The sequence below is a fragment of the Haemorhous mexicanus genome, chromosome Z (assembly GCF_027477595.1).
Source record: "Haemorhous mexicanus isolate bHaeMex1 chromosome Z, bHaeMex1.pri, whole genome shotgun sequence".
Classification (NCBI taxonomy): Eukaryota; Metazoa; Chordata; class Aves; order Passeriformes; family Fringillidae; genus Haemorhous; species Haemorhous mexicanus.
The window spans coordinates 11588047-11612411 of NC_082381.1; the positions used below are offsets into that span (position 1 = coordinate 11588047).

A 24365-nucleotide genomic window follows, 5' to 3' on the forward strand; every position below is an offset into this window, starting at 1 on the left:
CGCTCAGCCTGGGCAGCTGTGTCCAGCTCCGGGCTCTCAGTTCCAGACACGGACACACTGGGCAGCCCAGGAAGATGCTGAAGGGGCTGGGACATCACTGCTGCAAGGGAGTGAGGGAACCAGGGCAACTCAGCCTGGAGCAGGCAAGGCCCAGGGGGACCTTGTCCGTGGCTGTAAAGACCTGCAGGGAAGGTGCCCAGGGATGGGCCAGAGGCCATGAGCACACAGGGTCAAAGCAGGCGGCCTCTGAACGTTGGGAAACTGCTTCACTGTGAATTTCTGGAGTTCTGCAACCAGAGACACTCCAAAGTCACCTGGACACAGCTGGGCACCTGGCTCTGCTGGGCCTGCGTTGAGCAGGGACGGGGACTGGACGCAGAGACCTCCAGAAACTCCTTCCAGCCTCAACCAGCCCTACTGATGACTTGGAGCCTGCAAGGCCCACAGCAGCAGTGATCCCCTCCCCAGAATGTTTGTGTCACTGCTAACAACAGGTGTGAGAAGTGGGTCTTTGAGGTGTGTCAGGAGATACATCAATCCAAGAGGACGTACCAAACCCAAATGACTGAAGCAGCAACATCCCAGAGAGACAATGTCCTCTGCTATTCCATGCTCTTGTTTCACACTCCAGTTTGGTGGTGATCCTGTTCCTCACAAGCCCTCCCGACCCCTACAGCCTTACTAAGTACACAGCTGCTGTGAGGCTGACCACCAGCAGTGAGAGCTCAGAGGAACCAGACTAAAGGCAAAGGGCTGGGAAGCCACAGCCCATACTCATTGCCCTCCGTGAAAGTGAGAGCAGCTCCAAATCCCAGAACTCTCCCTCCCCCAGGAAAATAGCCAGGATAGGAAAAGTGACAAAAACTGTGAGCATCTTTACACTTTTTGAGCACAGGGTTACACCGACACTCCAGAGAAACAAAAAGGTGTAAGTCACACTCTTTGTCTCCCTGCTTCTGACCTTGAACCTGGGAGGGGCCAGGAACCAAAACCTGCCACCTCACACTGCTGCCTGTGCGCCAGCACAACCTCCATTTCACACCCACTCAGACAAACTAGAAAAAAAAAGGGTTTTATTATAGCCTTTTCTATATAAATAGAAAAACAGAAGCATTTCAATGAGGTGAAACCCTCAGCCTGGCTTCAGCTGCGTGAGGGCTGATGCTGGACCTGAACCCAGCAGGGGAAGGCATCCCCATGACATCCTGAGGGAGGGGCTGTGTCCCCCCCTGACCTCCTGGGCAGCTCAGTTTATTTTCCTGCGCTTGCGCTGTCCCTCTGGTGCCTTCTGCGTGGGCAGGGGCAGGGACAGAGTGCCCAGCTTGTGGTTCTGGTCATTCTCCAGCCCCAGCACCCCCTTGGCCTTGGACACCCGGAGCCGCAGCGCCTTGGCGATGTCCAGGATCCTGGAAAGCAGGAGAAATGCCATCAGGGGGGCTCAGCCCCCGTGCCTGACCCCACAGGGACCCCACAGGAGAAATGCCATCAGGGGGGCTCAGCCCCCGTGCCTGACCCCACAGGGACCCCACAGGAGAAATGCCATCAGGGGGGCTCAGCCCCCGTGCCTGACCCCACAGGAGAAATGCCATCAGGGGGGCTCAGCCCCCGTGCCTGACCCCACAGGAACCCCCAGGAGAAATGCCATCAGGGGGCTCAGCCCCCGTGCCTGACCCCACAGGAGAAATGCCATCAGGGGGGCTCAGCCCCCGTGCCTGACCCCACAGGAGAAATGCCATCAGGGGGGCTCAGCCCCCGTGCCTGACCCCACAGGGACCCCCAGGAGCCCCCCAAGGTGTCTCTGTGCACAGGGATGCCCTGGAGGCAGCAGCTGGAGCACCAGGGCAGCGATGCAGAGCCTCTGAGGACAGGGCACTGCTGCTTGCTCCAGCAGGTCCCAGCCTCCTCCATGCTTTCCCCACAGGCCCCGTGCTCCCAGCTGCAGGGCAGCACAACCCAAACCCAGGCATCAACTGCCAAAGCCAACATGGACTCCTGGAAAAGCTTAGTCCCAGAAAGAAAAAGGGAAAATGGATGGAAACCAACAGCAGATTGCTCTTAAACACTAAATCCACCACTTCTGATCAAAGAATAGAGGATAACTGTGGGCAAAATAAGTGGTGGCATCAAAACCAATGAAGAAGCTTGAAAACCAAGCAGTGCCCAAAGGCTTTGGTAAGACCCAACAATAAGTGAAGTTTTGGCCAGAAAGCCTGATCCAATGAACTCTGCAGGGCCAGGAACAGGAGCACAGCTGGAGCACAGCTGCAGCTGCCAGGTGACTCCTGGGAAATGCAGGTCCTGCACCCACAGACAACTGCCTATCCTTGCCTGGGAAATTAAAGCCCTTCCCAGGTCCAGAGACACGCCAGAGCTCTCCCAGGGTCCCTCTGCAGGAGGATCCTGGCAGGTGTGAAGGAACAGAAGACTCACCTGCTCTCTGAGAGCTTCAGGTCGTTCTGCAGGACGGTGAGATCCGTCTGGAAGTTGTTAATGTGCAAAGCCAAGGCAATGACATAAGCGGTGATTTTAGCCTTCATGGATGCAGAGATTAAATTCTGGATGCTGTGTGGCAAGAGGGAGAACTCGTGAGATGTGGAGCCTAAGGGCTTCCTGATGGTGTCTGTGGCTCCTCAAGCCGAGCTCTGCCACGCCTGTGCCTCAAGAGCACCACACACCAACCCTTACCTGCCATTGTTGTAGGTCAGCGAGGTGAAATTCTTCATGAGTTTCTTGCTGATGATGTGTGGGCATTCAGGGCCCACTGGATCTAGGGCAGAAAGGGGCTTTGCAGTGGAATGAGGAGCACACACTCCACCTTGCACTGCCCACCCACCACAGCAGCACGTGTATCACCCTGACACTTAGCATGGACAGCAGAATGCCCACTGGGGTCAGCCCCAGCACTCCCAGCACTTAGTGGCTCCTCCCAGGAACACAACAAACCCAAAACGAACCTCAGTGCTTCATTTCTAGGCCTCTTAATTTTTTAGGCCTGAAAGAACTCCAACAGTTTTTATTTTCTTAGTAAAAGCAGTCTCCCAGTTCCATTCTACACAATCTAAAATGCACACACCTATGCATGTATTCTTTTGCCACAAACCCTGTGAAAGCTGAGACCACACCAGCAAGTCCCTACTAGCACAAATTTGGTCATTCCCACATTCTCCTTAGACAAGTCCTATGGGTGACTCCTGTACCTCCAGCAACACAGGAAGATATTTAAAGCCAGGCTTGCCACTTCCTCCTCCCTCAGCCCTGCCAAGGACTCACAAAGAAACACAAGTTCTAAGGAGGATGGCAAGTCTGGAAAATCTCAACCGAAATGTTTTGTGTGGTGCTGCTTCAAAAGCAGGACCCTGAGTATGGCAGAGGTATGATCCACACACTCAGCTGGCGAGCAAAGGATGATGAAGACATTCCCAAAACCATGTGTTTTTGAGCTGAAAACTCTCTTACGCTTCTTCTTGATCACTTTCTGCTGGCTGAACTTGATGAGGATGTCCAGGAACCAGAGGCATCGGGCTTTGTGGTCCCTACTCCTCTCATCAGTGGGCAGGAACTTCAGCTCCTCCAAAACAAAGGAGCAGAGGCTGCAGGAAAGAGAGGGGAGTTCAGCTGCCCTTGCTGCTGGGTACACGAGTGTCCCCCACATTCTCCGAGGCAGGGGCTGCTCTGCCACGCCTGGATCCCATGTCCCTCTGCCCCCGAGCCGTGGCACTGGCAGCAGCAGCCCCAGTGCCCCTCAGCCAGGACGTGGCCACTGCAGTGCCCCACCTTCTCTCCTCTGCCCTCTTGGCCATCTCCTCCGTGGTGATGCTGGCCAGGGCGGCTGCTGGCACCCGCAGCGCCTCATACTCGGCAGGAGACAGGACTGGCAGGGTTTAAGGAGAAGAACAAGCCTGGCCTCTCCCTCCCAGGCGGGGCAGTTCTGTCAGCCTCACCTGAGGAGAGGTGGGCAGGGCAAGGGGATGGAGCCTCTACCAGGCTGTGGCACAAACACAGCTCACCATCACTCCCCGTGGAACGCTCCCACCAGAGGCAGAGCATCCTGCTCTCCACAGGAACAGGGCAGGACACGGCACCTGCAGCCCCAAAACCCCAGGGCAGCATTACCTCCCCAGCTCTTGCCTGTGAGGACAAGGGCTCAGCTTGCCCCCAACACACCAGATGGCTTCATGGAGACTGAAACCCCAGTGCCCAGAAAAGATACTGTCCTCAAACTTGTACACGTGCTCCGGCCGGTCGGCGTCCTCGTGGCACGGCGGGAGGAAGGCAGAGATGTTCTGCACATCATCCTGGGCCACGTCCTGCATCAGAGCTGGGGAGAGAACCGGCACAGGAGCGCTTGGATCATGACAGCCAAAATGCAGAGAACAGCAACACAACCCAAATCCTTCCTTTAGAAGCAAATTTACTCAAATGGGTGAACACTACTTCAGTCACAACTGGAGTTTTAGACATTTACAACTTCTATCAAGAACATTCTGGTCATAAAAATTTAGAAAGGCCACTCTAGACTAGAGAAACATCTAGGAAAGGAGGGCACCAAGATGTGGGCAGAGCACAGTTTTGGCACCTGTGTTCCAGTGGACACCCACTTGGCACAAAGCAGCTCTGAGAGCAGTCAATACCCACCCTGGAACAAAAGGGATGAAAGGTGGTGAGGTCTACAGTCAACAGACATCTCTCCCTTTTGTGCCAGTGACACTCCCAGGACACCACAAGTGCTCTGGAACTTGTTCTGCCCTCCTGCACAGATGTCCAGAGTCAGGGCAGCCCCAGCTCTCCCCTGCCACAGCTTGGAAGCCCCCAGGGATGGTGACACCACACTGTGCTGTGACGTGTCCCAGGGCTGCACCACTCTCTGAGGCCTTTGCAACAGCCATGCCACAGAGCTCAGACCAGCTAAAGGCATTGCCTTTATGCCAGTGAACCCGTAGCCCACAGGAGCTTCCAAAGCAGGCAGGATGGACACTGATGTCACAGGGACCTTCCCTCACTCAGGTAACTCCAACACCCAGTCCAGGAGGACCAGAAAGAAGCAGTTCCTCTACATGTACCCGTTTCAGCTGCTGGACCAGCTACTTCCTCAGCACTTAAAGAAAAGCCCTCTTCTTCCTGCCACACTTGGCATGGACAGACAGCAAAAGGCACTTCAGGCTGTCCTGATTACAGCCCGAGACAGAACCCTCTCACCTGTCACTCCCTTGGCATCTATAACATTTGCAGCTGCCTTTGTCACAGCCGTGCTCACGATGTCGCTGCCCACGGCGTTCATGCGGCGGGAGCTCAGAGCTCGCTTCTGCTTGCTGGTTCCGAAGGCCTCGATGCACAAATCCATCTGCACGAGGCACAACACACTCTGCAACACCCTGAGCACCCCGGGGAACACAAACCCTGCTGCTCCTTCCACAGACACGGCCTCCAAGAGAGCTTTAGACTCCGCATGAGGCAAAACCCACAGGCGCGGGATGCGCCGGTCTGCGAGGGCAGGAGGTCACTGGGTGGGCACCAGCCCAAAATAACCAGGAAAACCAGGAAAACCAGGAAAACACTCCTGAGCCAGGCAACGTCACTGCCATATTTTCTGAAAAATCCCTTCACCAGGATCTCTTCTCCTGGGAAGCTGAGAAGCCTCAGAGAAAATGAAAACAATCATTATCTCCTTTGCTTCTCCCTGTTTTGCTGCTTTGGAATGTGTTTGGAGATTGTTGGCCAACAGGAGATTGTTTCACTGCATTCTGGTGAATTGTTTTCACTTAATGACCAATCCCAGTCCAGCTGGGTTAGACTCTGGAGAGTCATGAGGTTTTCATTAGTATCTTGTTAAGCCTTTTGTAAGTGTCCTTTCTCTATTCTTCAGTATAGTTTAGTCTAGCATTCTTTAATATAATATAATAGCATAAAATAATAAATTGGCCTTCTAAGAACATGGAGTCAGATCCATCTTTCCTTCCTGCCTCGGGGGACCCCAAAGCACCACAAGGCAATGCCTGTGCTGCCTCCTGGGCACGGGGACATGCTGGGCCTGCACAGGTTTGCCCTGCAGGACACCCAAGGCAAGCACCTGCCCCTGTCAGCCAGGCACCTGAGCCAGTCACAGCAGAACATGACTCAGCTCTCAGCTTTACCTTCTCCCTGTAGGACTTGGTCTGGTAGTCCTTGGTGTCGTCGGGCATCACGTTATCTACAAAACAACAAAAGTCACTCTGCCTGGGCAGAAGCAGCCAGGAGGGGAATGCCTTTAGCCCTGGGACTGAGACTTGGCACAGGACCTCCTCCCTGTGACCTGGCTAATTAAAGGACACACCAAACATGAGAACCTAGAATAAAAAAGGCTTTTTCTACAAAGCCCATGGGTGCAATACATGAACTATGGCCAAACCCACGTCCTGCTGCACAGGGCAAAAATCAGCTACCAAAAGATGTGATCTTTGGGGTTCTTATCCTGGGTTCAATGACAAAAACCAGTCCAGCTGGATGAAACTGTTTTGGCTTTTTTTTTTCTTTTTTTTGTTATTCAGGGACCCAATTCCTGATGAGTGTCAGGGCTCCCTCAGCAGAACACACCCAGACAAGGCTGCACTAGAGCAGGGACATCCTGTGAGTGACTCCCACCCTAACCCCCAGCCTGTGCTCCCCTCTCCCAGCACGCTCAGGTGAAGGAAGTGTCCTTGCTGCCTGCCAAGGGAACAAGGCAGGAAGGAGAAGGACAGAGCAGCCCAGCAGCTGTGACTCCCAGCACCCCCACCTGAGAGCAGGGGCTGCATGTTGAATATTTCAGCATTGTAGACATCCATCTGCCCAGAGCTCTTGTCTAGCACTCCAACAAAGTACCTGGGGAGAACGGGGGCAGTTGATTAGTGAGAGGCAGAGCAGTGGAGATTATTTAAATTACAAGGTCTTCTCACACCCCAGCAGCTCTCCTGCCTTCACATACAGCGCTGTGATAAACCAAGTTATCTCCAAGGCATGTGTACATAGAAAAACAGAAAGACCTGATACTCTGAGTAAATGCAGAAGTCTTGAAAGAACTGAATTAGGTGAAGTGTAAGTGCCAGAGTTCTGGTATTTTCTTTTGCCTTTTTTTGCTATGCCAGGGCTTGTTGGCCATAGCTTGAACAAGAGCCAAATTTCCTCTCAGAGCTCAGAATCTCCAGAGGTGCAGGCAAGCACCACTTCAGCCCACCACTTCACCTGTTCACCAGTGTTCACAGGCAGGAGCACTTAAATCTGCCCACAAACAATACTGCATTAACTCCTGCACCACACACATTTGCTAAACTGCATTTATCTCTCCAAACCCGAGCAGAAACAAACCCTTGGTGCTCATTTTTCAGCCGCAGCATCTCACACTGGACACTGCCCCATCTGAGGGTCCCTCTCTGCTGGGTCACTGCTCAGGCAGAACAGAGGCTGGTGTGGGCACGTTTGAGAGGCTCTGCAGGAGGGAAGCCAGGTCCTTGTGCAGAACATCTCAGCTGGAAGGGCCCACAGCAGTGACCCTTCAGCACTGACCAGCTGCTGATAAAGGCAGCTCCTCCATCCCAGTTCCTTAGTAACACTGCTGCTCCATCCTGCTGCTGCCCTACTCCATATCCTCAGCCCAGACCTCAGAAGACACTTTCAAACCAGTCTGATTTACACACCACAGCTCCCACCAGGTGTGCATGAACAGCCAGAGCTTCCTGGCCCAATCCCTGAGCCCCAGGGAGGGAGCCCTGAGGGAAGGGAAGGGAGCTCTGTGTGCGAGCAGCCCCTGTGCCCCTCCTCCTGGCCCTTACCTGCACAGGGAGTTGCACTTCATGACCTGGCTGCCAAAGTTGTGCCCCACGTAGCAGAGCCGCTCTGTCTCCGAGACCTGGGAAAGCAGGAGAGCTCCTGGGAAGGGCTGGGGGAAAGCAGGAAAGCTCCTGGGAAGGGCTGGGGGAAAGCAGGAGGGCTCCTGGGAAGGGCTGGGGGAAAGCAGGAGGGCTCCTGGGAAGGGCTGGGGGAAAGCAGGAGAGCTCCTGGGAAGGGCTGGGGGAAAGCAGGAGAGCTCCTGGGAAGGGCTGGGGGAAAGCAGGAGAGCTCCTGGGAAGGGCTGGGGGAAAGCAGGAGAGCTCCTGGGAAGGGCTGGGGGAAAGCAGGAGAGCTCCTGGGAAGGGCTGGGGGAAAGCAGGAGAGCTCCTGGGAAGGGCTGGGGGAAAGCAGGAGAGCTCCTGGGAAGGGCTGGGGGAAAGCAGGAGGGCTCCTGGGAAGGGCTGGGGGAAAGCAGGAGGGCTCCTGGGAGGGGCTGGGGGAAAGCAGGAGGGCTCCTGGGAAGGGCTGGGGGAAAGCAGGAGGGCTCCTGGGAAGGGCTGGGGGAAAGCAGGAGGGCTCCTGGGAAGGGCTGGGGGAAAGCAGGAGGGCTCCTGGGAAGGGCTGGGGGAAAGCAGGACGGCTCCTGGGAAGGGCTGGGGGAAAGCAGGACGGCTCCTGGGAAGGGCTGGGGGAAAGCAGGAGGGCTCCTGGGAAGGGCTGGGGGAAAGCAGGAGACTCCTGGGAAGGGCTGGGGGAAAGCAGGAGACTCCTGGGAAGGGCTGGGGGCCCCCAGTGCCTGTGATCTGCAGTGCCAGGCAGAGGGATCAGCACAGCAAACCTGCCCTGCAGGGCCCACCCCAATAGATCAGCCTAAAATGTGGTTCCCAAGGATTCATCCAAGCTCCAGTATGGGCAGGTGCCTGAATTCACCTGCCAGCACTACAGGAGTGCCCCAGGCACCTATGCACAGGTGCACCTCAATGCACCATGAGAATGTGCTGGTTTCTGTGCTCTGCTGCAGTGAATTGCCCCCAGGGATTTGGGCTGCAAACTCGTTTGTTCTTTGTTTGCAGCAGATGTAAAGATTAAGAGCAGCATCAGAAAGCACCTTCTGATAGCAGGCTGAGCTCCCTCCCGACTGAGAGACCCTCTTGGGATGCACTTGAGCTGGACAGACACCTTAGGAGGAGATTTCCCAGAGAGCAGAGCACACTGGATTCCATTATCAGATGCCCTCCACGAGCTGGGAAGCTGCCCCCCAGACCAGGGACATTCCTCTGCAGCCCAGGGACACCTGGCACCTGGAACACACCCTGTGCAGTGTGCTGGCCTAAACTCTGATTGTTTAAAAAAAATCTGCTGCAGAGCTCAGCACAGATTTTCAGACTCCCAGGCTGGTTTGGGTCATAAGAGCCCTCACAGTGCCACCCCTGCCATGGCAGGGACACCTCCCACCATCCCGGACTGCTCCCAGCCCTGTCCAGCCTGGCCTTGGGCACTGCCAGGGATCCAGGGGCAGCCCCAGCTGCTCTGGGCACCTGTGCCAGGGCCTGCCCACCCTCACAGCCAGGAGTCTACCACCCCAACGGGAGGGCAAGCCAGGAGCTGCTCGGTGGGATTTCAGCCGGGAGCTTCCTGGGCCGGGGCCTGGCCCCGCGCCCGGTCCGTACCGGGCCCCGCAGCGCACGGGGGTAATTAATAACATTTTTCACTCTTAGCCCCTCATGGCAGTTATCTGGCTATTGCCTCAGTGTGTACAACCATCACTGTACACCAGTGTTTCTGCGGCCGGTGTCCCGGAGCCCCCGCGGGCCTCACCAGGATCCGGCGGTGCCTCTTCCGGGGGTGCGCCGAGTCCCGGTTCCGGTACACGGTGAAGCGCAGCGACTCGGGCCGCTCCAGCCTCCCGTTGGCGAACCGCACTGCGGGACAGGAACCCCGTGAGATCCAGGGCCAGCCGCCACCCCCGAGGGGGCCCGTGACCCGCCCCGCGGCCCCGACCCGCTCCCGCTCACCAAGCGTCGCCGGCCGCTCGCCCTCGGGGTCCCCGCGGTAGCGCCAGGTGGCGGCGGCCATGGCGAGGCCTGGGCGAGGCAGTGCGGCGGGGATGCGCGGCGCGGTTCTGGCCCGCTCCTCCTCCTCTTCCGCCGCTGCCTCACGTCGTGGCAATAAGCTCAGCCCCAATTGGGCCAGGTGAGACTCTGCCGAGGCGTAGAAGTAACGAGGTCGCCGATTGGCGGTGAACAGGGCCCGCGCAGCCAGCGGCCGGAAGTGACGGGCTGTGTCGGCGCGGCGGGGCGGGGCGGGCGGGGCCGGAGCGGCGGGAGCGGGGCCGGGGCCGAGCCCAGTCCCAGTCCCAGTCCCAGTCCCAGGCCCAATCCCGAGCCCGGGCCCGAGCCCGAGCCCGAGCTTCGCACGGCCCTTCCCGCACGGACACCGCAGGTGAGCGGGGCGGGGGGCGGCAGTGAGGCGGAGACCGGTGACCCCGGCGTCGGGCGGGACCGGGGCTCTCCGGTCTCCCCTTTATGTCCCGTGTACGGCACAAAGCGGAGTCTCCCGGTGCGTGTTGCCCCGTGCTGATGCTGCGCTGGGGTGCCGGTGCCTCTCTGGGAGGGGCACACACCTTGGCTGTTCAGGTGATGCGCAAGGGAAAAACCGGGCAAAACAAGGCAGTGTCTTGGGAAGAGCACCCGTCAGCGGGAGACACCGGGTGTCAGTTAACGGCCGGACTTCTCAAGCGCTTTGCATTGCTCAGTTTTCCCCGCGCTGAGTATTCCGGGTGATCCCTGGTGATGCTCTCCCTGTTCTGAGTCCATCCAGGGACACGCTGGATCTGTGGGATGTCCCGGGCAGGGCGAGGAGCTGCCCAGCCAACACCGGCATGGGCAGGAAGGAAAGAGCAGCACACCGTCCATGTCTGAGCACGGACTTTCTGAATCAGCAGGCTTTCATTTGATCCCTCCTCAGAAGTATGATTCTGGCCATGTGACCTTTTTTTTGGCTGCTTTATGGTCTTGTGCCCATCGATGCTGTGGCGTAGCTGCTGGAAAGTAAACGTGAGCACAGGAACTTGTGTGTGTGCCTTGGGCACACAGATCTCACCAGGTCTTACGCGTTGCTGTTTTTTCATGAGGAAAAGTTGGGATATTGCCCAGGGTCACCATGTAGTGTTGAAATGAATCCACTAAGACAGGACTGATGTTCTGTTGATGAGAGTTAGAGAGGAACCACCCTGCCTGCTGCTGCATGTCTTGCTTTGCAGCGCCGTGCCGTGCCAGCAGCCCCGGTGCTCCTGTGGAAGGTTACCCACCCGTGTGAGCAGCGTGTCAGAGGGCAGCACGTTGTTACTGTAATCAGACTGTCTTACAAGGCAGGATTGAGTGTTTTCCTCATTGCTGTGAGGTGACCCACGCTGTCCTGTTTCCAGCACAGCTGCGTGGTGCTGAGGTCAGCTCTGTGGCAGAACCTGGACTTTCACTGCTCTTCACAGCCCAGACGGCTGGCTTTGATCCTGTGCCCATGTGGTGGTGGTACACTCAGGCCAGTTACTGTTTGTCTTTCAGCTGTCTCATTTTGTCTTCACTGCCAGGTTCACTGCAGCCCGACCAGGACTTCGGCCACAGGATCATACAACAGTTTGGGTTGGGAGGGCACTTTGTCTTGTTCCACCCCCTGCCATGGCAGGGACACCTTCCACTGTCCCAGGCTGCTCCCAGCCCCAGTTTCCAGCGTGGCCTGGGCACTGCCAGGGATCCAGCTGGGCACCCTGTGCCAGGGCCTGCCCACCCTGCCAGGGAACAATCCCGTGCTCTGCTTCTGTCTTTCAATTTGAACCCACTCCCCTTTCTCCTTCCCTGCAGACTCTCATAAACAGTCTTGTCCCACCCTTGCTGTAGCCCCTTGAGAGCTGGAGGGCCGTGGTGAGGTCACCCTGCAGCCTTTCCCTCCGCAGCTGGGCAATCCCAGTTCCTTCCCTCTGCCCACAGCACGGCTGCTGCCCCGCTCTGCTCAGCCTGCTGGCCCACACAGCGCTTCTCTTGTGTTTTGCAGGATCATGGATTTCCCGGGGCACTTTGAGCAGGTCTTCCAGCAGCTCAACTACCAGCGGCTGCACGGGCAGCTGTGCGACTGCGTCATCGTGGTGGGCAACCGGCACTTCAAGGCGCACCGCTCGGTGCTGGCCGCCTGCAGCACGCACTTCCGCGCGCTCTTCACCGTGGCCGAGGGCGACCAGAGCATGAACATGATCCAGCTGGACAGCGAGGTGGTGACGGCCGAGGCCTTCGCCGCGCTCATCGACATGATGTACACCTCCACGCTCATGCTGGGCGAGAGCAACGTGATGGACGTGCTGCTGGCCGCCTCCCACCTGCACCTCAACTCCGTGGTCAAGGCCTGCAAGCACTACCTGACGACGCGGACGCTGCCGCTGTCGCCGCCGAGCGAGCGCGCGCAGGAGCAGAGCGCGCGGCTGCAGCGCTCCTTCATGCTGCAGCAGCTGGGGCTCAGCATCGTCAGCTCGGCGCTGGGCTCGGCGCAGGGCGCCGAGGAGCCGGCGGGCGCCGTGGGCGCGGCGCTGCGCGGCGGGCTGGAGCAGCGCGCCGCCTTCCCCATGCGCCGCCTGCACAAGCGCAAGCAGTCCTCCGAGGAGCGCGCCCGCCAGCGCGCCCGGCCCGCCCTGGACGAGCCCGGCGCCGACGGCGCCGCCGAGAGCGGGCAGCCCGTCGGCCACTCGCGCGAGGATTTCTTCTCGCCCGACTCGCTGAAGATGGTGGACAACTCCAAGGCCGACGCGGTCACCGATAACCAGGAGGACAACACGATCATGTTCGACCAGTCTTTTGGTGCTCAGGAGGATGCTCAAGTGCCTAGCCAGTCAGACAACGGCGGGGGGAACATTTCCCAGATGTCCATGGCGTCCCAGGCCACGCAGGTGGAAACCAGCTTCGACCAGGAGGCTGCTGCTGAGAAGAGCAACTTCCCGTGTGAAAATCCGGAGGTCAGCCTGAATGAGAAGGAGCACATGAGGGTGGTGGTGAAGTCTGAGCCCCTGAGCTCCCCGGAGCCTCAGGATGAGGTGAGCGATGTCACCTCCCAGGCGGAGGGCAGCGAGTCCGTGGAGGTGGAAGGAGGGGTGGTGAGTGCGGAGAAGATAGAGCTGAGTCCCGAGAGCAGCGACCGCAGCTTCTCGGACCCCCAGTCCAGCACCGACAGGGTGGGAGACATCCACATCATGGAGGTGTCCAACAACCTGGAACACAAGTCTTCTTTCAGCATTTCAAGTTTTTTGACTAAAAGCAGAGGAGGTGGCTTTGGCGCCAGCCAAAACAACGACGACAACATTCCCAACACCACCAGTGACTGCAGGATGGACAGCGACGCCCCTTACCTGATGAGCCCGGAGTCGGGGCCCGCCGGTGGCCACTCCTCCGCCGCCGTCTCGCACGTGGAGAACCCGTTCAGCGAGCCCACGGACTCCCACTTTGTGAGGCCCATGCAGGATGTGATGGGCCTGCCGTGCGTGCAGACCTCCGGCTACCGAGCGGCGGAGCAGTTCGGCATGGATTTCCCGCGCTCAGGCCTGGGCTTGCACTCGCTGTCCCGGGCCATGATGGGCTCCGTGAGAGGCGGAGCCGGCGGCTTTCCCGGCTACCGCCGCATTGCCCCCAAAATGCCCGTGGTGACCTCTGTGCGGGGCTCGCAGCTGCAGGAGAGCTCGCCGGGCTCGCAGCTGATGCTGAACGGGAGCGCGTCCTTCGAGAGCGGGCACCTGTCGCAGCCGGGCCCGCCGCAGCTGACGCGCGCCTCGGCCGACGTGCTGTCCAAGTGCAAGAAGGCTCTGTCGGAGCACAACGTGCTGGTGGTGGAGGGCGCGCGCAAGTACGCCTGCAAGATCTGCTGCAAGACCTTCCTGACGCTCACGGACTGCAAGAAGCACATCCGCGTGCACACGGGGGAGAAGCCCTACGCCTGCCTCAAGTGCGGCAAGCGCTTCAGCCAGTCCAGCCACCTCTACAAACACTCTAAGACCACCTGCCTCAGGTGGCAGAGCAGCAACCTGCCCAGCAGTTTGCTGTGAGCGGAGGAGCCTCGCTGTCGGCGGGACGGACGGGCGCACACCGGCGTGCCACGGTGCCGGCACGGCTTGGCTCTGCCTTTGGGGATATCCGGTACCTACCTCGCGGGTGTCGCCGCCGGGAGCCGCGCGGCGGGATGGGGATGTGACCCCGCGGCGGGGATGGGGATGTGACCCCACGGCCACGAGCCCCTTTGCAGGGCAGAGGGGCGACAGCACGGGGGTCTCCTGAAATAGCACGGTCTGAGAACAACAAACTGACCTGCGCGTTTCTTTTCTCTGTTTTTTTTTTCCTTCTCTCTAAAGCATTTTGTAACAGTGAAAGCATTTAAATGATTACTGTAACACGAGTTGCTGCATTACGTGAGGATGGTGGTGCAGACCCCTTACCTTTAAAAGAGAAAAATGGCTTAGGCTGCACCTGTCTGACATAATGCTTTAAAATACGCTACTTATGACAATAGTTCTAGGATTATGAATGTATGTTTGGCTGTTTTGTAGTAAAGGACACTGTGTATTCAAGGTGCTTAAATTAAATCCCAGACAAGTAACTTTTGGACTGCCAGGTGTACATATAACTTTAATACAGCAAGATCTGGATATTTGGCTGGTTTTTTTTTCCGTAGAAGCGAGTATTAAGTGGTAAGTGAAGTACTGTCTCTTGTTTGTGCTTTTCCTAGCAGTATTTTAACCAGTTTGTATCTCCTATGTTATGATTCTATATACGCAGAGGTTTGAGCAGAGCTTGTCTTCGTCTGTTGTTTTGAAGGAGAGGGAACTTGTGATGGCTTTTTTGGCCACGTAAGGCAGCATCTCTCTGTTCCAGATGCCCACAGCCCATCTGGTCCCCGTTATGGCGTGAGCATGTTGTCTTTTTCTCTTATCTCCAGGCTTTAGTTTCCTGCCCTGCGCACTGAGTGACTTCCCTTTGCAGCTGTGGATCTGTCCTTGGAGCACGTCGCTCCTCGGTCAGGAGCAATCCTCCTTTGCCATATTGCACAGAATCACAGAGTATGCTCAGCTGGAAGGGGGCCCTCAGCATCACTGTGTCCAGCTCCTGGCCTTGCAGAGGGTACCCCAACAATCCCATCTTGTGCCTGACACTTCTTTGCCTCAGGCAGCTTTGGGGTTGTGACCCTGTCCCTGGGGATCTTGTTCAGTGCCAGACCACCCTCTGGGTGAAAACCCCTTCCTGATAGCCAACCTGAACCTGCCCTGATTCACCTTCAGCTGTTTTCTCATGTCCTGACACTGGTCACAAGAGTGAGGAGCTCTGTGCCTGCCCTTCTGCTGCTCCTCAGGAGGATGATGAAGAGCCCGGTGAGGTCTGACCTCAGTGTCCTCTCCTCCAGGCTGAGCAAACCAAGGGCCCTCAGCTGCTCCTCGTAAAGCTTCCTCTCCAGCCCCCTCCCAGCCCCACGGCCTCCTCTGGACAGCCTCTGAACAGCTTAATGTCTTTGCTGTGGTGGTGCTCAAAAGTGCCCCAGCACTTGAGGTGAGGCTGCCCCAGAGCAGAGCAGAGCAGGACAATCCTCCCTCACCCTGCTGCTGACACCCCCAGGGTGTGACTGGCCCTCCTGGCTGCCAGGGCACGGCTGGCTCACATTCTGTAAAATGTCCTCATCAAATACACTTAAGCTAGTGTCATAAAAGTACTTTTCCCCCATACATTTAAAAAGCTAACTTAAAATTAATTTTTTAAAAATGCGCTGTACACAAGCAGCAGAAATTTATCTTTTTCTACATAAATCATGTAAATCTCTTTTTAATTTCCTCTTCTTTGGTGCCACTGTCACTTGACACTGCCTGCAGTCTCCTTTCTTCCTTGTCAAAGGTGCACACGCACTGTGCTCAGCTTTCTTAGGTTTTAAAATGAACTTCCAGAGCATTTCTGCTGATGGTAAATGCTCCTCAGCCGAGAGGGGCTGGGTCAGGGCTGCAGCGTGTCCTGCTGCTCAGGTGAGACTGAGGATTCCCTGCACCTGCCCTGTCAGCGTGTCGTTTGCACCTTGACCATCTGAGGAGTGCAGAAACACGGGAGATGGTTGGGGTAATTCCTTTAAAATGTTAATATTTTGTTATAGGGTTTACTTAATGGTCATATCTCTGGCTCTTGATTCTTTTTTTTTTAAGCATTAAAATAACACTTCTTTGAAGCAGTGGGATATGCTGTGTTTTGTTTTGAATAATTTCAGTCATGGGGACTAACAGCACTGAGCTGCATAAACACTCTCCCAAACATCAATAAAATGCAGTATTTTGTACTTTAACATTTTCTTGTGTTGCTTTATTAAGTAACACTGTTTCATCTTCATTGCATTTCTAATGTTTAGCATTTCAAAAACAAGGCTTTTTTTAAATTTTGTGTTTCCTGTAGCACATCCACATTTTTGAATTGTTGCAATGTTTTGGATTAAAGCATCTCTTTGTGCAGGGAGACTAACTAGGAACTTTTATGAGCAGATAAACACCTGACTGGACTCTTGAAGTGTTTTTATAAAGATTTAAAAGTGGAACATCAGTTCTGTATTCTTTCTTTGTGAAGAATTTCTGAAGGAGTGTTTTTGGCAGCGGCAGCTTTAAATTCCACGGTCAGTAGGTGTGAGGCCTGGAGCCTGCAGCTGCCTCGGAGCCCTCTGAGTCTTCCTGAACACAGCAATAAATTCCTGGGGATAGCATGAATGAACACCTGGGGCCTGAGCTGCCCGCTCCAGTGAGGGGAGTCCCACCCCACAGCCTGGAGAGCTGATGCTGAACTGTGCTCAGAGCTGAGCCTGGCACCTGGGATCTGGCCTGGAGGCGTGGGGCAGTCTGCTCTAAAGCACTTGGAAATAAACCCTGCATTTTGTGTGGTTGTGTCTGCCTGGATTCACTGGCGTGGTGCTCTCCACACCAGCCTGTACAGAAAAAATTGTGACTGCACAAGGGATCATAAAAACCTCACCTTGGTAATAATTTTGTCCCCGGCAGAGTTCTTTGCATTACTTTTGTAAATGAGGTAATATTTACACGGCGCCTGTGGAATTCATGATCCGTGGTCACTGCTGCTCTCTGCATTCCTCGTGGGAGGATGTCTCAGGTGCAGGAGGTGCTTGTCTCGAAGGAGTCCTGGGATGGACACCTGAGCCCCGTGCTCCAGTCCCCAAGGCAGCTGACTTACCAGCTCGTGTCTGTTTCTGAACACACCTGGGGAGTCTGACACACCTGCTCAGACACCAGCTCGGTTTCTGTCCTCACCAGGAACCTCTCAGATCCTTGGTCGCCATCCTTCAGAGGCACAGCAGCTCCAGCAGCAGCAGCAGCATCCTCAGAGTCAGCACTAAGGACTCTTGGAGAGCAGGGAGCTCCCCCTGGACCCACGCCCTGGTTTTCACAGCAGGGGCAGCGCTCGCTGGAGTTTGGGAACTCCCCAGCCAGCTGGGATGCCCGGAGCACACTCCCTTCCTCCCCACCACCACGGCCACCAGTCTTTCCCGCTCAGTCCAGGCTACAAACCTCCACAACTATTTCTGGCAGGCCAGCACAAGGCAACCAGCCATGCTTGTGAACCAAAAGTTACTGACAAACTGTCACCATTCCTCTTGTGATGCAGGGCAACCCCCAGCAGCTGTTACTGCGACCAGAGAGTGATCACTGAGCCTCTGGGAGATCCCAGCAGGGATCTGGGACAGGAGGGGACACGGAGTGTGCTGGCTGAGCCTCAGCTCTGGCTGCAGGCTGTGTGCAGGGCTCTGGCTCCCTCCCCACGCCAGGGCTGTGCTGCTGCCTGCAGCTCCCCCCTCCTGCCCACTGCACGCTCCTGGCCCCCTCCCCTTGTGCTGCTGGCCCCAAACAGCTCTGGTCCCTGCCTGGTGGGGGCACAGGGGAGAAGGCACAGGTGGCAGTGGAGCTTGTCCTGGGGCACAGCAGTGGGAAAACATGTACAAACCCATCCCGTGGGGCGGGTCAGCCACTGGCACCAGGGGCCAGCTGGGCACACCACGGGGGGCTGCTGTGTCCTCCTCCGTGGGCCTGCACAGCAGGAGGGGAGTGGTGGGACTGGGAGGAGGAAGAGCAGGAGGAGGAGGTGGGCTGATGGAGAGCCACAGCTGAAAAGGAACCTGAGCCCAGGTGTGCCCTTCAGCATGTTCCCTGGCTTGAGGGCTGGGAGCACTCGGAGCTGTTTTGGGACTGGTGACAGCAGCCAGAGATCACACTGGGGACACCGTGGGGTGGCTGGGGTGGGTAGCACTGCATGGCTGTGACTGAGCTGTGACAGGGCTCTCCTGTCTGCCACGTGGTCACCGATGATGAGGGGCCATGGCAAGGCCAGTGCCCATCCCAGGGCAGATCTGCCCCCAGGCTGCAGGATGGGCCAGCTGGACCCCAGGCTGTGGCTGTCCACACCCCAAAAGTGTCCAAGGCCAGGCTGGACAGGGCCTGAACCAATCTGGGACAGTGAAGGTGTCCCTGCCCGTGGCAGAAATGAGATGATCCACAAGGTCCCTTCCAAGCCAACCATGACTCTGTGATTAATGGCAGAGAGGTGGGCTCAGGTTCCAGCCCCAGTTATGGGACAGTGGCTGCAGGACCCATGGATCCCCAAAGGCCTCGAGATGTGCCCACCAGGCCCTCCTGGCAGCTGCAGGCTCAGGCCCCACTCAGGCTCTCCTGCACCAACAAATGTCACTGCACATCTGAAACCCACGAGGGCAGCTGCAGCCAGAACCCACAAAGGGGTGCCAGAACCTCCCAGTGAGCTCCAGCTGGCCATCCACTCTGGATCTGTGCCTGGGATTGGTTATGGATACAAAGGCAGAGCAGGAGGTGCTGGGGAGCTGCACACGCCTGGTCTGTGCTTTTCCTTAGACCCCTCAAGCACAGGATTATGCAGCGCCACGGATTCCACAGGACCACTGGATGTGTGGGCTGGCAGCAGCTCCTGTGGCAGCACCTGCATGGACAGAGCTGCTCCCTCTCCTCCCTAGTGGCCACAAGCCCAGGGAAGGCACTCCTGGCCTCTCTCCCTGTGCCCAGGAGCCCGGTTTGGAGGACAGAAGGGCTGAGCAGCTCCCAGCACGCAGGGCCAGCCCTCCCACGGCCGGCTGGCACCGCAGTGTGCCCTCCACGTGCCCTGCTCCCCAATAACATCAGCACCACACCGCGCTGGCTGCTACTCTTTAATGGCTCCGTGCGACAGGCTGGCGTCCCTGGGCGCCGCTGGAGCGGGCTCTGGCCACGGGCTGCGGCCGTCAGAGGTGCAGCTCGTGGGGCATGGGCTCCCCTCGCAGCCCGGCCAGCAGGTTGCGGGCTGCCAGCACGGCCATGGTGCTCCGCGTGGCGTAGGTGGCGCTCCCGATGTGCGGCAGGATCACTGCAGGGACAGCAGGGACACGCTCAGCCCCCGGCGCACCCCGCCCCGCAGCCCCTGCCGGGGCTCTCACAGGCACGGCGTCCAGGTGCGTGCTGTGTGTGCACTGATAAAGGTGTGGTATTACTGCTGCAAGTAATGTACTCATTAAATACACGTGCAGGAATCATGCCCTTGCTTCAGAGCTCTCAAATCTCAAAGTACTGCAAATATTTCCACAAAGTCTCAGCCCTTACCACTCCTCACACTGTCCACTTTGAGAAATAAAGCAAAGAAATAAAAAATGAGTTTAGCAAAAAGGTAAAACAACAGCTATAGGTTTGCACTTCAGAAAGAGACACTTTTGGGCAGTTCCAAATTTCCATGGATGCCCCAATGGTTTCTTTTTGGAACACACTCTTCCTATCCCGGAAACCCTCTCCCCACAGAAGGAGGACATCCTGTGAGACACTGGCCAAGCAAGCTCCTTCCTAGCCACCCTTCCTCAGCTGCATCATCCTCCTCCAGAGGGGACAGGTCTCAGTCCTGGCCTGCACCTGTCCCCTGTCCCACGTCACGTCCCATGTCCCGTATCTCTTATCCCACACCCCATGTCCCACGTCCCACCCTCCCAGTGTCTCAAGCACCCCAGTAACAGGCTGCCCATGCCCAGGGCAGCCCAGCAGCCCTCCCGGGACCTGGACTCCCCCAGGCAAACCCAGCAGCCCACCTTCAGTCAGGGGGGAGTTTCCCACCACAGTTTGTGCCCGGGAGCCCACGGAACACCCGAGCTGGGCAGGGCCTGAGCTGGGAACTGGTTTCTCTTTCGTGCCCCTGCTGATGCCAGATCCTGCACCATGTCACACACTGAATGAAGAGCCATCACAAAGGCTATCTCAATGGCTTTCTGGAAAACTAAAACAGCTCCCAGACTTGTTTGGCATCATGTAGGTGGGTCCCTGCCTTGCACAGCAGCCCACCCAAACACACCTGACCCGCCTGCCCCGTGCTCCGCTGCCACTGCCACCACCAGTGGTGCCCAGGGGTCCCTGTCACAGCTGTCACTGTGGAGGAGGGCTGTGCCAGCCCCACACTCACCGCAGTTCTTGAGGGACAGCAGGGGGTGGTCAGTGGGCAGTGGCTCCGGCGTGGTCACATCCAGCCCGGCGGCCGCGATCTGGCCCTGGGCCAGCGCCTCGTACAGATCCTCCTGGTTCACCACAGCCCCCCTGCCAAGGGCGGGGTGACAGCCTGCCTCACTGCTGAGGCTCCAGGGCCACGGAGGCAGGCTCCCCAGGACTGCCCGAGCAGAGCTCAGACCCTCTCTGGGCGTGACTGAGCGTGCCAGCAGCGAGCTGCCCCTGCTCCAGCTGCCCACACTGCCCAGGGAAGAGCTGGGTGCTCCTCACTTACTTACCTTGCCTCGGCTCACTCCAAGGGGCCCTGGCAAATGCTCCCAGCAGCTGCAGCCATGAAGGCTGCCCTGCTGGCAGGACTCAGAGCCCAGCAGATCCCCCCACCCTCTAAGAGCTGAGGAAGGGCCACAGCCACTGTCCAGGCACGGGTCTGGGCTGCCAGTACCTGCTTGTGTTGACAAAGACAGAAGTCTTCTTCATCCTGCCAAAGAAGTCCTTGTTGCACATGCCCTGGGTAGCCGGGGTCAGGGCACAAGTGACCACCACGAAGTCTGACTCCTCGGCCAGCCTGGCGAGCGGGACTGGGCAGGAACAGGAAACAGCCCACTGCAGCCAGCTCTGCCCTCAGCACAGCTCCAGGGCCGGCTGCAGGACCCCCTGGAACCCAGCCCGTGGGGACAGCCCACGCCAGCCCCCCTCCTCCCAGGAGCAGCTGTCACATTGTGCTCCTGTTCTCTGTGTCCAGCTTCCCTGTGGGAATGGAGCTGCCAGGAAACCCCCACTGCAGGGACACAGGGCACTGGAACACCAGCAGGACCAGCTGCAGCTCCCACAGTGCTCTGATGAGCCCCTGCGAGCCCGGCCATCCCTCCTCAGAGGAGGCAGGGTCCCCTGCCACCCCCACCGTGGGGCACCGTCTGGGACGTGGCCGCCCCTCACCCTGGGCACCCCCAGACCCCCCAGCTCCCACCCTGCAGGTGACCAGCGCTGTGAGTGCCCCTGGAGCTGTGCCAGCCCTGGTGCCCCTGGCTGGTGACTGGCCCTGCCCCGGGGCTGTCCTTACCAAACTCAGCCCCGAACTCTGCCGCGCTCTCGGGCCTGGGGCCGCTGCCGCTGTACAGGAACTTCCTGACCCCAAAGGGCTTCAGGCGCCGGGCGACTGCCTGTCCTGGGAGGGAGGGACAGGGGCTGGGCTGCCGAGGCTCCACAGCACCCCAGGGACCAGCACCCAAAGCCTCTGCAGGGCTGCCGTGGGGTCACCCAGCCCGGCGCTGGGGTGGGGATGGAGCCGCTCTGCTCTGGAAAGGGCCATGGACACCGAGCCCGTGGCTGCCCTGGGAGCAAGGACAGAAGGGCTCCTGCTGGCCAAACCCACAGCTGGATGGTGCCAAGCGTCCTGCGGACTTTGCCACTGCATTTGTGTAACTGAGGACAGGAGGAGGCCGAGGGTGCTGCAGGGGAGGCTCTGCAGGCTCCCCTCGCTGTGCTCGCGGGCTTTAAACAGCTTAGCAGCAGGCCACCACCTCGGCTGAGCCACAGAGACCCAGAACAGTCTGGGCTGGAAAGGTCTGCAAAGACCATCTCATTCCAGCCCTCCCAGTTCCAGCAGGGGCACTTCCAGCAGCCCGGGCTGAAGGTGAGGCTCCTAGGCCACCCTGCCACTGCTGCAGACAGGAGCCTGCTCTCTGAGCTGCCTTACCTATCCTGCCCAGCCCGATGATGCCCACGGTGCTGTCGGACAGGCCATACCCACACATCCACAGGGGCTTCCAGGTGGTCCAGCCGCCACTGGCAGGGACAGGGTCACGGGCCGGTCAGAGCCCAGGTGTGAGCGGCACGAACCCCTGCAGCCCCCTGGCCCAGCCCGGGCAGCTCTCACTCACCTCCTGACCTGCTCGGCAGCCTCGGGCAGCCGGCGGCAGGCGGACAGCAGCAGCGCCACCGACAGCTCGGCGGTGGCGTCGGTCAGCACGTCGGGGGTGTAGCCCACGCGGATCCCCCTGCCAGCCAGAGCGGGCTCTGGGCGCTGCCCTGCCAGCCCCGGGCGCTGGCACTGTGCCCCTGCCAGCCACAGGGACAGCCCTGCGGCTCTCAGGCCCCTGACACCCCCTTCCCCAGGCAGTCCTTGCTCGGCACAGCACCCCAAGGCTCCCGCAGCCCTGGCGTGGCTGGGGTGACCCCAGCCAGGAGGGGGGTGCAGGTGGCTGACCCCAGCCAGGAGGGGGCTGCAGGTGGGTGACCCCAGCCAGGAGGGGGCTGCAGGTGGGTGACCCCAACCAGGAGGGGGGTGCAGGTGGCTGACCCCAGCCAGGAGGGGGGTGCAGGTGGCTGACCCCAGCCAGGAGGGGGGTGCAGGTGGCTGACCCCAGCCACCTCGGGAGCCCACCTGCCAAGAGGGACCAGCGGGATGTGGGTGTGCTGGGGAAGGGGTCCCGAGCTGGGGCACAGGGCAGGGGGTGCAGAGCGGGGTGGGGGGGAACGAATGGCGGGGTCAGAGCAGGGGAGGCTGCAGCAGGGCATGAGGGGGGCAGCGTTACCGCTTCTTGATCTCGTCCAGGGCCAGGTGGTCAAAGCCCACGGACATCGTGCTGATGACCTTCAGGCCGGGCCCTGTAAGACACGACGGGCGCTACCGCGGCCGTCCCGGGCCCGGGGCAGGCGGGGGGAGCGGGGTCCCGCACGCACCGGCGGCGTCCAGCACCTCGCGGTCGATGCGGTCCGAGAGCAGGCAGAGCAGCCCGCGCGTCCCCGCCACGCCCGCCAGCAGCTCGGCCCGCGGCACCGGCTCCTCCGAGTCCCACTGCTGCACGCGGCACCTGCGGCACGGCACCGTCACACAGCGGGACCGGGACCCGCACCGGCACCGGGACCGGCTCCGGCACCTGGACCCGCACTGGCACACACCGGCACCGGGACCCGCACCGGCACCGGGACCGGCACCGGGACCGGCACACACCGGGACCCGCACCGGCACCGGCACCGGGACCCGCACCGGCACCGGGACCGGCTCCGGCACCTGGACCCGCACCGGCACACACCGGCACCGGGACCGGCACCGGAACCGGGACCGGCACCGGGACCGGCACACACCGGGACCCGCACCGGCACCGGCACCGGCACCGGGACCGGCACCGGCACACACAGGCACGGGGACCGGTACCGGCACCGGCACCGGCACCCACACAGGCACCGGGACCGGCACCGGGACCCGCACCGGCACCGTCACACACCGGCACCGGGACCGGCACCGGGACCGGCACTGGGACCGGCACTGGGACCCGAACCTGGACCCGTACCGGCACAGTCACACACAGGCACCGGCACACACCGGCACCGGGACCGGCTCCTTCGAGTCCCACTGCTGCACGCGGCACCTGCGGCACGGCACCGTCACACAGCGGCACCGGGACCGGCACCGGGACCGGCACCGGGACCCGCACCTGGACCCGCACCGGCACCGGCACACACCGGCACCGGGACCCGCACCGGCACACACCGGAACACACCGGCACCGGGACCCGCACCGGGACCAGTACTGGTACCGGCACCGGGAGCGGCACCGGGAGGCGGCGACACCGCCACCGAGAGCCGCCGGCCCTGCCGCCGCAGCGGGACCGGCCGCGCCCCGCGCTCACCCGCTGGCCTGGGACAGCACCCGCAGCCCCTCGGCCGGGATCCGCCGCGTCACGAACACCGACATGGCCATGGCCGCTGCCACCGCGCCCGCCACCGCCACCGCCGGGACGGCCCCGAGCCGCCGGAACAGCGCGGGCACACCGGAACCGCCCCGCACACCGGAACCGCCCGCCCGCCGCTCCGGCGCCGCTCCGCCCCGGGCCCGCCTCCCGCGGGGTCGCTCCGTGCGTGCGGCCGCCCGGAGGGGCAGGGGGCGGGTGTGTCCGTGCACGGACAGGTGTGGCCATGCACGGGCAGGTGTGGCCATGCACGGGCAGGTGTGGCCTTCCGCGGGCGTGGGGACATCCCTGCCGGGGACATGGGGACATCCCTGCACAGGAAGAGGAGGCTCAGGGGGGCCCTTGTG

General features: G+C 59.6%; 3 protein-coding genes across 4 annotated transcripts; 1 reads left to right on the forward strand and 2 right to left on the reverse strand.

Moving 5' to 3' along the window:
* Positions 1-1056: 1056 nt before the first annotated feature.
* POLR1E (RNA polymerase I subunit E) lies at positions 1057-9999 on the reverse strand. Of its 2 annotated transcripts, none has more exons than XM_059873922.1 (12): positions 9798-9999; positions 9601-9704; positions 7785-7891; positions 6752-6837; positions 6132-6187; positions 5197-5341; positions 4211-4318; positions 3775-3871; positions 3457-3590; positions 2686-2767; positions 2431-2562; positions 1057-1406 (listed from the first exon to the last, which is right to left on the reverse strand). In XM_059873922.1, exons 1-12 carry the CDS (start codon positions 9856-9858, stop codon positions 1247-1249), a joined length of 1272 nt encoding a protein of 423 aa, XP_059729905.1. In that variant the 5' UTR covers positions 9859-9999; the 3' UTR covers positions 1057-1246. The 2 variants fall into 2 exon arrangements, with proteins under 2 accessions (XP_059729905.1, XP_059729907.1); XM_059873924.1 differs by having other exon boundaries at positions 7785-7861; positions 9798-9954.
* Positions 10000-10093: 94 nt separating this feature from the next.
* On the forward strand, positions 10094-16017 carry ZBTB5 (zinc finger and BTB domain containing 5). Its single transcript, XM_059873904.1, has 2 exons — positions 10094-10224; positions 11833-16017. The coding sequence occupies exon 2, from the start codon at positions 11837-11839 to the stop codon at positions 13859-13861; it is 2025 nt and encodes a 674-aa protein (XP_059729887.1). The 5' UTR covers positions 10094-10224; positions 11833-11836; the 3' UTR covers positions 13862-16017.
* A 2987-nt stretch (positions 16018-19004) lies between these two features.
* On the reverse strand, positions 19005-24136 carry GRHPR (glyoxylate and hydroxypyruvate reductase). The gene is made up of 9 exons (XM_059874209.1): positions 23959-24136; positions 23009-23139; positions 22861-22933; positions 22207-22323; positions 22023-22111; positions 21387-21491; positions 20769-20904; positions 20286-20416; positions 19005-19211 (listed from the first exon to the last, which is right to left on the reverse strand). Exons 1-9 carry the CDS (start codon positions 24027-24029, stop codon positions 19090-19092), a joined length of 975 nt encoding a protein of 324 aa, XP_059730192.1. The 5' UTR covers positions 24030-24136; the 3' UTR covers positions 19005-19089.
* Positions 24137-24365: the final 229 nt, after the last annotated feature.